This window comes from Pterocles gutturalis, unplaced genomic scaffold, assembly GCF_000699245.1.
Source record: "Pterocles gutturalis isolate BGI_N339 unplaced genomic scaffold, ASM69924v1 scaffold23905, whole genome shotgun sequence".
In the NCBI taxonomy this organism is placed as follows: domain Eukaryota; kingdom Metazoa; phylum Chordata; class Aves; order Pterocliformes; family Pteroclidae; genus Pterocles; species Pterocles gutturalis.
The window spans coordinates 22848-38516 of record NW_010138960.1 but is presented as its reverse complement, the minus strand read 5'-3'; the positions used below and the strand labels follow the sequence as shown (position 1 = coordinate 38516).

The 15669-nt window shown below is 37.4% G+C and overlaps 1 protein-coding gene across 1 annotated transcript in view; it reads right to left on the bottom strand.

Moving 5' to 3' along the window:
- SKAP2 (src kinase associated phosphoprotein 2) overlaps positions 1 to 15301 on the bottom strand; it is a gene marked incomplete at its 5' end in the record, with an annotated part of 47716 nt that extends 32415 nt beyond the window's left edge. Inside the window, 5 exons of the mRNA XM_010083209.1 lie at positions 4168 to 4269; positions 4633 to 4696; positions 5601 to 5725; positions 14402 to 14485; positions 15224 to 15301. Coding sequence (XP_010081511.1) covers positions 4168 to 4269; positions 4633 to 4696; positions 5601 to 5725; positions 14402 to 14485; positions 15224 to 15301 — 453 coding nt within the window. The remainder of the gene's footprint in view (positions 1 to 4167; positions 4270 to 4632; positions 4697 to 5600; positions 5726 to 14401; positions 14486 to 15223) is intronic.
- Between the last annotated feature and the right edge of the window lie 368 nt (positions 15302 to 15669).

Below are 15669 nucleotides of genomic sequence, written 5' to 3'. Positions count from 1 at the left end.
CCAAGGGACAAACTGTGCGTCCCCATGAATCTTCACCACGCTGCAGGGGAAATTCCAGCCATGCTTCCTTTCCTCTCGCTTCTCTTCTCTGACCAGAGTGTGTCTGCATAGCCATCTCTCTGAGATCCTGCCTCTCTCTTCTGCCACAGGTGTTCATCGGCTCCCGAGGAAATGGATTCTCAGGCGAGCCATGGCGGAGGCTTGGGCTATGGCAGGTCAGGTTACGGAAGAAACCGGGCAGGCGGCTGGATGGCCGAGCTGGGCCAGGCCCTGCCCGGGGCCACACTAACCCCCATCTTCTGTTCCCCCTCTTCAATCTGTTATTTGCAGAGGTGCCGATTGGCTCAGCCCTGGCCTGGGGTGGGTCCAGCCTGGAGCTGGGGAAACTTCCAGCAGTTTCTCACAGGGGCCAGATCGGTGATACTCCTTCCCCCACTGCCCCTCCTGGTTACTAAACCCTTGGAGCCGGAGGGTGGGGGTGAGCCCTTAACAGTCAGTTACAGGAGCCACCACTGTAGCCCCTCCCTTGCTGCCAGAGCAGACTGGGAGCTGGGGGAACTCTTAGCAGTTACTTACAGGAGCCATCACTGTGGCCCCTCCCTGCTTCCAAACAAACCCACCACACAAAACCACAACAGGCTGTAACAGATGACATCATAAGTGTTCTCTCTTCTGACAAGGACAGCTCCATTATTTAAAACACCACCAAGCTAGAAACTCTATGCATCTATGTAGCTCTACACACACACAGAGTGATTTAATACCACAGTTTTAGAAGCTATGTTACAGCTTATAATATCCAGCTGTGGACTGCAAAATTATATAGAGTGTACTAAGGTAGAAAACAAATAGCAAATTAAGCAAAAATGGGCCTTCACTGACACTACTTTTAATTTTGCTTAACCCAAGTTTTCCTCTGTGTTGTTATTAAAAAACAAAAAGACAAAAGCTTAATTCATTGAAAACCGTATAAAGCTTTCATTTCCTGAAAAATCTTGCAAGGAAGGTTTTACAAGTTGGGAAATTTCTGGCAATTCTGACGTTTTTCACTCTATCTGAATAACCACAGTAAAACACTGACTGAGCACCAGGAAAATGATGCTTCTATGGTAAAGATGAATTTGTACGTGCTATTAAAGAAGAAAGTGACTTAACAGATCAAAAGATTAATTTTCTCATCTTTCTTTGTACCGCCTCCTCCTGTCAGCAGACAGTACGAATTGAATGTCACTGAAATCTATGCTTTTAATAGGCTAAATAGACTGTTACCGTTCTGGATACTGGTTTGAAGCTATCCAGCTCCTGCCTGGAAACTTCATCTACACTGTCTCCTGCCACAAGCAGGGGAAAAAAAAATAGCTAAGCAATGAGATAGCTTGAGAATACAGCATCAGTCAGTCCTGATTACTGCAACAGTTCTCAAAAATTCCTGATTTTCAATACTGTGCAAAAATTTCCATATCCTCTTTTTAATCCAAACACACTTTACTCAAATACCAAACCCAATATTCCCAAATGGACTGCATCATGAACTGGCTTACTTTGCTTCTGAAATGCTGATACAAAAAACACTGGAGAACCATAGAAATGCAAAATTTTACTTACTTGAGAAATTGCAAATTATAGCCAAATAAATAATAACATGGTACAATGAGATGTGTACCTGAAATTCTATCTTTTTAAAGTTAGTGGATCTGTGGAAACAAGAGGATCAGAAGCTTCTAACGTGAAGATGCTTTGAGAATAAAAACAAAGTGAAGACTAACTTCTTCTCCCTCATCACAGGGATCTAGCATATTTGCCTTCTCCACTCCAGAGCTTAGCATGGCTTTGCAGCTGTACAAATAATTTTTTTTTCTGTTTTCTTAACAGGCATTCAGAATTTCTTATTTGTTCTGTATTATTAAGTCAGGTAACAACAGGGATAATGACACTTCACCCTTTGACCATGAAAGGAAGAAAGAGTAATTCACTTACCTGGGAAAATAGAAAGGAGAGACAACTAAAATTAAATGCAGCCAATCAGGCCTGTTGAAGGCAGATGAGACCAAACTGGAGTGTGCTCTTTTACAATCAACTAACTGTACAAGAACCAAACAAGGCCAGCTCCTGTGAAGTTTGTCAACTAGCATTGCATCTAATATTATTCAATATGCTATGGATTAAGAAAAGAAGGACTGCTCTAAGGCATCAGATCCATAAGGTTTTAATTCTGTTTAAGCAAATGACTATTAAAACATATTTATGGAAGAGAAAAAGATGCTTTAATCACCTAAAATCTATTGCAAACTTATGCTTTATTTTTACTTAGTTATGCCAACACATCACAGCCAAAATTAAGAGCTCCACTGTACAAGGTAAGATGGTGAGCTCCACTGTACAAGGTAAGATGGTCCTTCCTGAAAAGTTTACAATTCAAATAGACAAGATAAAGAAAGCATGAGATAAAGAAAAATAATTCCTACTTGATAACATGAAAATGAAACACCACTCCAAGATCATGGGGAAATAAATTAACTAAACACTGAAACTACACTTCTTGAATAACAGAAGAGCTATCCTTCCTTTGTGACAGCTGTTCTGTTACATTTCAGGTTTATTAGCCACATTAGGAGACAACAGTTCCTGGAAAACTGACATAAAATGCGATACAAGTGAAAACACTCTAAATTCTTGCAGAACCCTATCAAGGCAGCAATTCTCTGAAGACAAGAGCTCAAAGCAAAGAACTCAAAGTGTATATTAACTACTGGCCCTCTACTAATATTTTATGTGTTACTGTTCCACATCTACTTACTGTTTGACATTCATACAAAAAGATATGTGAAGCTCAGAAAACAGTAATTTATCCCAGGATACATCTAGAGCTGCTTTAACAAAAGCATAAGCAGGCATACAAGATCACCTTCTGTAAGAGCCTGAGCATCCAAAAAACACTGCAATAAAGTTTAGCTGCATCCTCTAGCTATAAGATAAAGCCCTGTCATGTAGTTTTTATATTCACTGCAGAAGAGTTTTTCAGCATGCATGACACACTGCACCCCATTTCAGCAGAACACATATTCTGTGCTAAAGTAATCTAGGTACAATTCAAAGAAATGGAACCACAAAAAACAGCTCTTAAAGAATTGACTGCTGCTGCAATATTATGATAATAATTTTCAATAGTCACTCATGTTCTCTGCTCCTTTGGTTCACTGAAATGACCTTAAAATGAAAACCAAGGCACACTATAAAGGGTTCTTTTCCCCAATGGTCAGAATATTCAACCTAATAGATACAGAAAGTTAGTATCACATGACATGACTGATTTTTTCTCTCAAGTTATTGCTGGTAATTGCACTGCCCCAAACAGCAAGGGGCATAGAACATTATTTCATACAAAGTGATTATTAATTGTCATATCACTTTAAAATACGATTTGTCAACTAATGGTAACTGAAAAATTGATTTTTTCATAGCTTATGAAAATATAATCAGGAACGACCACCTGAATGTCTATAATCAACTCCAAGAGCTTTTGCCAACCTCTTTTTCTTTTGCTTTGCCATGTGATAGATACACTTGGACTATCTAGAGGCATAATCATTTGACCACATCATAAAACCCACAGTAAAAAGTTTCTGTATAATCATAGTCATGCTGGAAGATATGAAACAAAACAATGTCAATACTTGTGTGGCTTTATTTACAGTTTATCTCCAGAGCCCTTTCAAACCAACACACCACTTTCTTGCAGGATTATATCATCAAAGGTTAGGCAGCAGCTGATAACATATGGAGTGATTGCAAACTTTTACTTCATACCAATGCTAAAATGAATAAAGAAAAAAATGATGGGCAAGTTGATGGAAAAAGCTGTAAGGCAAATCAAGTTTTTAATTTAAAAAAATTGCATACCAGAGAATGTTAACGAGCCGTGAGTCTCCTGAGACCACTTTTACACATTCTGCACTATTTTGATGCCCCTGCTAAAGAAAACTGAACTGTTCTTACTCAGATCTGGTTGAAGACACATTCTTCTCCAATGTCATAGCAAAACTTGAAATCTGAAATTATCTTATTAATTGAGTTACTTTACTCACTTTTAGCCACTCAGAGTTATCAAACCAGAAGCAGACAAGACAAAATAATCACAAGTCACAAAGTAAAAGATGTCAACAATACCTTTAACTTCTTCATAAATGCTATCATCTGTTGGTTCACTGCTCACTTGTCCAACATCGTCATATTCCTCCTCCTCCTCAGGAATAGCATTAGATTCCAAATCTATACAACAGCAGTTTAAAAAGTCAACATTTACTTGAAAAGAATGCCTAAGCAAAAATGTATGCAAAATTAAAACATAATTCTTCTTTGACCTGGTGCTTACAGTATATTCTGCTTATTTTCTTATAATGTTCTTAAGGGAGAGCTTTCAAGCTAAGCAGTATTCTTGGAGAAAGGCAAAAACCCTGCAAAAGGAGAAAAGTCATATAAAAGCTACAACATGATTGAAAACTAGCACTTGCTTTCCAAACTTGGACAAATGGGAATACTACATATATAAACATGACAGATATGTTAATGGACAGAACTACCATCACTAAGCAGTACTGGCAACAAAGGCTACTGCTCTACTGGCTGGCTTACCTTGGATTACAAATTTGACTTGCTGTACCCATTCCTCTGCTTCTTTGGGAGTGGCAGCTGTAAACTATTAAACATTTATTAATAACTACTAGAAATAATTACAAAAAAAACTACAATTACATTAGCAATTTAAAAAAAAGGGACTGTAGTATTCTCGTCACTTCCTCAAGAAACCATTAGTAATTCTTTTCATGTCTTCTGGTACTTTTCTTGCAAGGATGCTTCTTATAATGTACAGCTAATTTTGACAAATTTACTTAATTGAAGGAGAGGATGATGGATTTGAAACTCTGATCAGCAGCTGGCAGCTGTGCAGAAAAAAGCTGCTTCTCTTCATCAATGTCAAAGCCAGAACTGATGAACAAAATTTGCCCTTGACAATTAGAAGACACCCATGAATTTCTTTCGACTGCTCAGTACAGTTTTCTTAAAAATGTTCTTGTCAGACTCCAACACACTACCTGACAACTTAATTAACTGGCTTTCAACTGCAATCTCAGATATTTAAAACTTATTAAACTTACATTCCATATTGATGTCTAGCTGATAGATCTCTGAATTGCACAGCTGATATGTGCCTTTACGTAGATTTTCTTTGCAAAGCCACGATCAATACAATATGTATTTAACACAGACTTATTTTAACTTTTTTTTTTACTATTTAATTCATCCAAGAAATCACACAGACATACCATACAATAGATAATAAAATGCTAACACTGAAATGACCAGCAGATAAAGATTATAGATTTCCTTGCTCTTGTCTGAAAAGATAATATTTGAACACATACAGACATACTTTAAATCAGATTTTGTTCCTAATATATGAATATACAACATAAGCAAGGAAGGGTTTCCCTTTTTCATTAAGATGTCAGTGAAAGTTGTTTTACTGAAACGTTAATTCAGTAACTGGAATTGTAAAGGCTTTATCAATTTAATTTCAAGTCAACATAAAAAAGTCCAACCTGATAAATGCGCTTATCAGGAGCAGAGATTTCAAAACAGCAATCCTTCTTTGCATCCTTCCGAAGGCTATTATTCATTCTGATGGTGTAGCCCTCTAAGGCAAATTCACCTTTCTGTTGTTTGTCTGTTGGAGATAAAAAACAAAGGTAGAGCTTCATTTACAACAGCGAACGTAAGTGGCTCAGCAGGTTATCGGTTATTCAGATTTTGTTTTCTATTTCATTAATTTTACAAAGAACAGGGAGGTTTTCAGCAAAATTATTAAGTAATGCTTCTGGAGATAAAGCTTTATTTTAAAGGAAGACATACATAAAAATACATTTTTCTGTAGGATGCCTAAGGAATTCCACAGGGGGGTGTTTACAGATGGTGGTCTTATTTAGTAAGAAGTGCACGTATGACACTTGCATCTAGGGAAAGCCAAGAACTGGAACTTGCAAGACACATTTCCTACAAGTCAGTGTCTCTTTCAGGTTCAGTAAACCAATGGGAAAACCTGTCTAACTCAGAACTTGCTGAGCTCCCTCCTTTATTTTAACTCAAAGTTTAAACTCCCTTTTAAGCAATTGGAAAAGCTTCTTTTCACATTCTCCCACCCACTCCCAGATGTGCCTTCTTTCCACATGGCAGAAATACAGCATGAATTTTGTTATAATTTCAGGTGTGTGTTCCAAAAACATTTCTCTCAACACAGCAAATGTTTAATTAGATAATAAAAGTACTGAGCCCTACCACAGTTTATTATGTAGAGCCATGTGGTTGTTTTAAAGACAATTCCTCTTTTCAAAGGTTCTGGTTTATAAAAGTATCACTTAGAACAGACCTGAGTTTAAAAATACTGCATGCTGGGCAAGCAGCACCTGGTGCAATCCTTCTGAGCTCTTCAGACCAAACCCTGCATCTGATTTTATGTGCTCTGGCATGTTTTTGTGAATATTAAAAACAAACCAAAAAAGTACAAGTAATTCAGTTTCGCAATTTCTGTAGCTCACAGTGCAGCATTCAAGTGAAGATAGGTATCATGAGTCACATTTTACCCAGGCAAACAAAGATCAAAGTGCCGTTGCAAATGAAATAAAATGTCATTGAGTGGTTTTTTCCCACAGCAGAGAAAAGCATTTATTAACAATAAGCATCAGGCACAACAGCAAAACTACTTTAAGTATTGCTGAACAGAACTTAGGTGCAAATGGTGCATCCATTGCTTATGTTTGTCAACAAAAGGAGAAAACTGCTACAGTAGATAAAACAGGAAAAACTACAATTTTCAATATAATTTTGTCATCTTTCTGGAAATTTACTAGGAAATTGTAACATTCAAAAATCATTTTTTCACTCCTGAGAGGGCAAAAATTGGCTAACAGAGCAACATGAACATCAGTGGATGTAGGGGCAGTCACCATACAAATATTCTTGATAGCAATCCTACATGCACATAGACAAAAATTCTTTGTGTTCCTTTTTATGAACTCTCACCCAGGGCAAGTAAATATCGAATAACACAATTACATGAGAAAATCCAGGGCACTGTTCTATTTTCTCTTCTTGTCCCTTCCCCCACAGTAAGTTTTATTATGTCTTAATTAAGTACTAATGTTTCAGTACTAATATTTTATATTTGCTCAATCCTCCACCTCAAACAGAACACAGATGCAAAATTCATGGAATCACACCAAGGCAGATATTAGAAATAATAACTTGCAACAGGTTAACTAGGTCCCCTTTTAATGAAAATCATTTCTGCCTAGAAATTTTATTGTTCCCTCACTTGTGACTCAGGGAGAAGATGAAGGGAAACACACTAATTTCTTATTCTCCCATGCTGTAGTTTTATCAAAACCCAGGAAGATAGGAGCACATAGACAGAAAAAACAAACACCAGGTTCAAAAGGTAAAAACATTTTGCCAAGATAAAAATAAGGCAAGTATTCAAATTTAGTCTCTTGGATTATTTCTCAGACTGCTTCTCTATGACATGGATGATCCTTTTTAGGGCAATACAGTTTTACAGAGGTAATCTCAGATGATCTCTGTACTGGTACTCATTCTTTCAAAGAGCATTACAGTTAAAACACAAAGATGACGTACTTTGCACTGGAAGGGGAACACGATGCATGGCATCCACACTGCATTTGATTGTTTTATTGTTTATACTGTCCTTGTCTTATCTCTCTGAAGACATTGTTCCAGTGCTAATGAAAATTACCTGTATGCATCACCAAAAAATATATATCCTTTGCTATTAAAAACTTTCACCGACCTTTACAGCAACAGACTAGTCATAGCATTGCCACTTCTGCTTCTTATTGTCTGTGCAGTAAAATACCTCTGATTAAAGTCCAGTGTAGCATTATGCATATGCTTAAAATGTTGACCATGATATTTCAAGACAATGAGACACTTCACAGCCCTGACCCAGAACCCATTAAAGTTGAGAGAGACTCAATATGCATTCACAATCCCTGTGGCAGCAAGCCAGAGATAAGACCTAGTCAGATATGGCTCCACAAATACAGAATGGCAAGACACAGGTCAGCTATAGCTCAGCTGTATGCTCTGATGGTGACAAGCAATGGAGGTCTACAAATCCCAGTTGCTTTTGCAGAATACACCTTTCCAGGTAGGACTGGAGACCAACCCCATCACCTGACCCCTGTGGAGCAAACCATGACCCACGTAGCTATTTGTCCAGGCACAGTAGTCAGGTGCAGGCTTGACTGCAGGGCTATCTTGTGATCATCAGACTCAACAATCACCTTGACTTCATTTATCAGCAAAGGCTTGCAGCTAAATAGGTGTGCAAACAGACCTGGGCTTTCAGTTTAAAGCTGCCATGTGAAGTTAGTGCCACAGTGACTTCTATAATCTTTCACATTCAGAGTTATATTGTTGATATCAGAAGTAGTTTCTGGTGACTGTGCTTTCGGGAGAGTTAAACAGTTTTTGATATTTTAAAACTTTGAAGACTTAAAGATTTTACTTGGAGACTTAAAATTATAGGTTTTTTTATGGCAGGAGCTTAAAAAGTAGCTTCAGGAAGCACATTTACATTACAGAGATTTCACTTCAATTTTGAACCCCCAAATCAGAACCGGCGTTTTGCCTACACACAAATACAACAGCATGTTTAGGAGAAACTAGGGAGAGACATGCGGATGCAACACACATCTCTGAAGACCAATAACATTCTTGCTGCCTCTTATTTTCTCAAGATAGGGCTTTGCAATTCAACATGGGAAAGTTGTCCCAGAACAACATAGAACAGAACCGCAAAAAACATAATACTATCAGTCTTGTAAAAACAAAAAGGATTGTGAATATCAAGCATAAATTGTTCCACAATTAAGCCAAATCTAATTTCATAATAAGCTGTTCTTTGCTCTCATCTCCTCCTCCTTCCTTATGGTTCACTAACATTTCTATGTCAAAGGGCAGAAATGAAACTAGCAGTGGACATCCCTCTGACCAGATCTTGCAGTGTATAATCTGGCATCACTCCATCAGGGAAGGTACCTTTTTTACTTTTCTTCTTTCCTTTTTAGCTGCTAAAGCTGTAACCTTTCCATTACAGTAACACCATGTATTTGTAGGATTCTACAGGCAGACACCAAGTTAAAAGCATAGAAAAAGGAAGTCTTATAAGTATTCCCAACATAAGCATTCTGTGGGTTTTGAAGTTTGGCCCTCCTTCCCTTCTCCCCATATCAGGCACACAACAGAAAAATAAATCTGGATTTGTGTAGATCATGTTGCATCAGGAATTCAGAGTTGTAAAAAACTAGTATAACAGAGTGGAGAGTCAGGCATTAAGTATTAAAAAAAAGTCAAACTAGTATGTAAATATTCAAGAGAAATAAATATGAGGGACTATATTTAAAATAGAGAAAATAGAGATCTGAATTAAATTTGAGTGCCACTTCAAATATTTTTCTTACATATAACTTAATTTATCCTAAAAATAGTGAAATGTTGTTAACAACGGAAACAGGGCCAATATTATATTGGGAAAAAAAGAGTCTCAAGGGAAGCAGAGAAAAAGGGTTTTGAAGTAACCTTGCATAACTGAGTCCATGGGAACTTTTAAAACAAAGAAGGGTAAACCTTCAATGGGGTCTTGAAATGATTGGGTTGTAAATTTGAGGCCTAAGGCTATGTGCCCATATTATTAGCACATGTAAAAAGAATTAGTGCATTCTGAAGAACAGAGAGGACTGGGGTAGTAGAAAGGAAAGAAGTTACAGAGAAAGGCATAAGGAACAAAGGCAAACAGAAATATTTCAGAGACTGATAAAGTATTTATAGATACTATTAGAATCTATAATTTAACTGTCTTCATCTTGAAATTAGGAGCCCATAAGATCTTATGGTTTACATGGCTTCATGCTAAATGTAGTTTCACATACTTTTCCATATGCAGGATGTCTGCTTTCTAAAAATAGTAGTGTCAGTATCTCCAAAATGGTAATTCCTTTTCCAGCTTTTGGAAGAGTCCTTCCCAAACGTGTGCATAGAAGTTTTCCCCTTTTAGATAGCAGATCTGAAATGGGATTGACTTTTTTTTCACTCCCCTTTCCTTTAATCTAGTCCTTGGAGAAATTTAAATTTAAAAAACTAAGAAATGGAGGCAAGGATCGAAACACACTATTTAGGGCATCAGTTTGTTTATATTCAGTTTGCTTATACTCAATAGTTATTTATTTTTTTAAAATAACGCACTATTACTGGCAAGTGTGCCTCTCAAGGACTGAATTTAACATTCTCATAGCAAAAGATTCACTACTCATTAGAAAGATGCCTTTGATTGCCATCACCCTGCTACAACAAAGTCCTATTGAACGTTCACAATCCCTGCAGATTTCAATTATGGATTCTGTCAAAAGTAAACTCTAAACTAAACAAGGATTTTTGCCTTTCCCTATGTGGTTGTTCGGAGAAGGAGAACTAAGAGAAGGAGGTCTGTAGCTAAAAGCAAAATGATACTTCAATGGCTTTCCATTGGGTTTGTATATCTTTCCTCACTCCTAGAAGGAGAAATTTGCAACCTTAGCATGTGGCAAAAATTCCAGTAGCCTGGTTAGGCGAGTCACCAGGACTGATTTGCAAATGCAACCCTAACTAGGCTTTCCTCTCCCTTAATATTGTTCAGTCACAAACTTCTTCAAAAAAAACCAAAACACAAAATAAACTAAAAACCATCTTCCTCTTTTGCACAAATAGAAGCAGTCCATCCATTTGCCTGGCCATCACTATCTTACTATTCAGAGAAATCACAAATTTTCATGTTCACGTTAAAAATTTAAAAAAAAATCTAAAAGAAAGAAACTCAAGACTGTTCTAAAAGCCTCTGAATTATCCCACTCTTCAACATCATATTACTGGCAGTCAGATACCATTTTCAAGTTATAAAAATTAAAATAAATTTTTATTGCCCATTAACAGGGGAAAAGATTGCCATGATGTTATCAGTTACTGTCTTGCTAAACATCTAGCTGATTTTTCCAGTTTGCTGAGACAGAAGGGCATATAACATTGTGGCCTAGTGAGGAAGAAGTAACAAAGCCACTAATTCATTCATTTATAAAGCCACAAATTAACTTCCCTTCTTCACACGCACTTTGAGATGTGAAAGGTTAGCCATACCACCTAGGTGCCTGAGTACACAGGTACTGCCAGAGATCATACAGAAAAACAATATGCAAACAGGGTACCAAACTCAAGATGCAACTGCATGGAAGAAAAGAAAAGAGAAGGACTGAAAAAGGTTTACAGAAGGAAAGACTATGAAAAGGAGGACCAGGCAAGCTTCTGGAAATCTAAGCCAGCTCTGATATTTGGACACAGTCCTCTGCAATGTTGTGGGCCACACACTGGCAGCAGATAACGCAGCACAAGCACAGATAGACACGTGCTTCCTACAATACCTATTTCTGACATGCGATTAGGTCAAACCTTTAAGCCTTGTTCCTCCATCTACCCCACATATCATTGATCAGGGGAAAAAAAAAAGTAGGTGATTCACTTAGACCTATCTATATTGCAGGGATAAATAACATTGTGTCACTATCCAATGCTGCACCAAATGTATGAGAACATAGGGGAGGAGGAAACAAGGAAACAACACATTCACTAGCCTGCAGGCATCACAACTGTTAAAATGATGCTTGTAATCTCTTAGGTGAGCACACACACATACACAAACACACGGCCATTTACTATATTTTCACAGGCTTTAGCTTGTACTATGTTCTCCTGGACTAGGTCTCACATTTTTCATCATACAGCTCTGAATAAATGATTCTGGAACTTTTCCTTTCATGTGTTCGCAAGCTTTATACACTTCCATACTTCTTGCTTTCCCCATGTAAAAAGGATAAAGTCAGAAGAATTACAAGTGTTTTGGAAACAACAAATGTATGCAACCTAATAAAAAGGCACCCTATAGCCTCACATCTAGTATTCAGTTACACTACACTAATACTTAAGCATGAAAATCAAACCTTGGTCAACAAAATACACAGTGCACCAGACAAAATATCCTTCACAGATTACCCACCTATGTGTCCAGTTTTAAAAAACATACACAGTACAAAACGAGCCAAGCAGGACCTAGAAATCCCTGCTGCCTCTCTGTGTGATGTCCCACAACATGGGCACGAGCACTCCATTACCCGTTAAAAGTGCAGCACAACTGAGCATGTATGGAATCCCCCTCTCCCTCGTCTCTCTTCAAACTGGGTTCACACAAACAAGGGAGAATTTTCCTATTGTGTGAATCAGCCCTGGAACCTGTCAGAAACCAGGTTCCAGCTGATACAAAACATCTCCAGACATTGCACAGGCTAGGACATACCAGCATCATTCAGACAGATGCCATCCCAATGATTCAGGACATGGGAGCAATTTTCATGAAGCCACCCAAATGTACACTGTTGTACAGCTGGTAAGAACACACGTTTGTGGCCCAAGTTATCTGGTACAGCATCAAAGGTCAAAGCAAAAGAAGGGCCCCAATACGACAGCATACTATGGCAGGTACCACTGCTGGCCATAACAGTAGGTGTGAAAACAGTTTCAGGTTCTTCCAGTGACTAAATGCCAGGTCTCCTCAGGACTGTCTCATCACACACCTCGCCCATGCTGACACTCTGCAGCTAAACAGCATAATAAACAGCAGCATATATGTTCACAATCATCAGCACAACAGCTCAGCTTCAACAGCAAACTAGTTTGCCATGGAACTAAAGCAATCCCTGGTATCCGGTTTCTGCACAATGATGGCAACTTGCTTCTGCACTGGAACGGGCACCTTTATGTCCTATGGCTTCAGAGGGCCGAAGAAAGTACCTCAAAACAGTCTAGGAAAAAGCCTTCTTCTTCAAACGCAAGCTCTGGAGCAACTGTTGGTCATCCCAGATCTGCAAGACAATACCATTCCACCATCCTGTGCTAGGTTTTCTGCACTAACAGCACCAGTCATATGGAGACAGATAGAAAATCGGGCATCTGATTTGTTTGCTTCCTCTGCGAGTTACTGTTTGGTGTCCAGCCATGTCTACAGAATTCCCAAAAAATGGTCCATGGACTATGTGCCGCTCCCATATCATTAGGTTACAGTTACGAGTATCTTCCCCAAACAACCTGCAGCCTACAAAAGCTGTAGATTTATAAGCCAAAGCATCTGTCTATAGATCCATACAGGAAAGAGATTCCACAGTGTATTGCAGTGAATTCCTAACATGACGGTAACATGCGGAGTGCTAGGGAACAGGCTTCCACAGATCTTAACTTCCAGCATAGGTATTAGAAATTACAACGAAGCCTTGATAGTCAGGTTGTTGCCAAAGGAAAAAAAAAAATGGATGAAAAAAGGGGAGAGGGGGCAGTTTTCCTGCCTTAATCCAAAAATCATATGCTAGAAAGCGTAATTATTAGCATAGACACAAGAGGGGGAAAAAAAAATACAATGCTTTTTCTTCTTTCCTTTTTCTTTTGCAAAAACTAGCAGATGAGAAGCCAAAGATCTAAAAACTCAAAACAATCTTTAAGAACTAGCCCAAACAAAAAAAAAAGCTATTTTTTATGTACTAGATAATGTACAGCTATACATAAACAAACAGCACAAGGTATTTTTCCAGAGAAACAAATTATTATTGACAAATCTGTGCTTTGCCACACATCCTCAAAATTTTTGAAGAAAGATCATTTATGTTTTGAACTTTGATCCATCTGTAAACCCCAAGGAACAAGTAAAGAAAAGAACAAACAACATTTAGCAGATATGCTAACAAAACTCTGGAAACAGACAATATGATGGGAAACTAGCAGGATGAAAAGTAGAAAAGAAACATGGAACTCCACTATGCTGTTTTTAGACTAACATTTTCTTGGACAGAACTATCTTTAAAGAACTCTGAAGGTATAATTGCTAGAGGGTGTTTTACAATTAAAAACATTTTTGGGCAGAAACAGCATTTCCTGTGCAGTAAATTAATTGAGTACCAACATACTATCAAACCCAATAGCTAACTGTTATTGGAGCACAAAGTAGCTTTGTAAGTAACTTCATCTTTTTTCCTCAGTTTTCCTGCTTTAGAAAATAAGCACATCACTTCAGATTCTGAAAAATATTTACACATTTTTAAAATTCACAGCACTGTTTAAGAACCAACTATTCTTTTAAAATTTTTATTTGCTTTCTTAAAATGACCTTAGATTTGCAGTTTCCAACTCCACTAAAGACTTCATAGTCTTCTGTGCATTAAGAGATCATATTATAGTTTATCATAATTATTATAATTACCTTTGTCACTTCCATAATAATAGAAGACCGTCTTACTGATAGCACACCAACGCTTTTGCCATTCAAAGCCGAGAAAACTGTGGTCTGCAATTAATATAATTTGTGTTATATCACTTTATGGCATTATTGAACACAAATACGTTACTTCTTTTCAAGGGTGATGAAAGACAGAGGAGGAGACAGGAAAAGTGCTAAGGAAAGGAAACAAAATCTGGATGTGAAGAAATGTATGGCACTGAGAAGGAAATTAGAAACAAAAATTGGTGGTAAGAGAGCAAATGGGAGTTTGAAATCATATAAAGAGATAAGTCATGTGTAACATTAAATGTAAGGAAATAATGAACAACTTCCTAAATATTTCCTAGAGTTATTGTAGCATTAAGTGGGTATTAAAGTGACAATATAAGATTTATTGAATCAAGCTAAATATTGACTGAACCAAAGCTGAGATCAATATTTGCCCTCTTGAAGAAAAATAAATCTTGATGCTCACTGAAACATGAAGTCAACATATGATACTTTTACATACGTTCCTAATGTTTTCTTCAAAAATATTACTGAAAGTCTCTGAATTATCGCCGACAGCGGACTTTCACAGCATGACTTTTTAGTCAATAAAGAAATAGGATTTTATTTTAATACTACAGGAGTAATTGTGTGCTGTGCTTCTTTTCCCTAATAATGCTTCAACATTTCAGCTTCTATCCCATTTTATTTTTCACTCCTATATAAAGTTATTTGTGTGTATAGCATCAAATACTGACACACAGACTTCACAGATATAAAATATGCACTACTTTTCACAAAGATAGTTAGACCTACCTTTTCTGCGTTTTTCCAGGTATCCAGCCTTCAGAACAAACTGAAGATCCTGAGCTGCAATAGGAGGAAACTGATTCCCTGAAAGAAAAATAAGTTCTGTAAAGCACCGTTTTTCAAGCAAATATTACAGCAGTATTAATAAATTGATGACATTTATTCTCTGAATATGCAGGAGCTACTGGAAAAAATAATTCTAGTAACAACTATGCCAGATTATTTTAACTACAAAAACCCTCCAACTGCAAATGTCAGAGCCGTTGCTGTTGTTCTCACACTTTAGTAAGGAAAAATACAGCTGTATAGCAGGCCCTGCAAGTCTCAGAAAGAAAAATATACAATTAAACAAACTACAGCAACTTATATAACATTAGTTTGTGTCTTGAACATGGTCTGTAAAGCAACTTGGATAATGAAAGCAGCAAGTTTTCAAATGTGCAAACAAAACC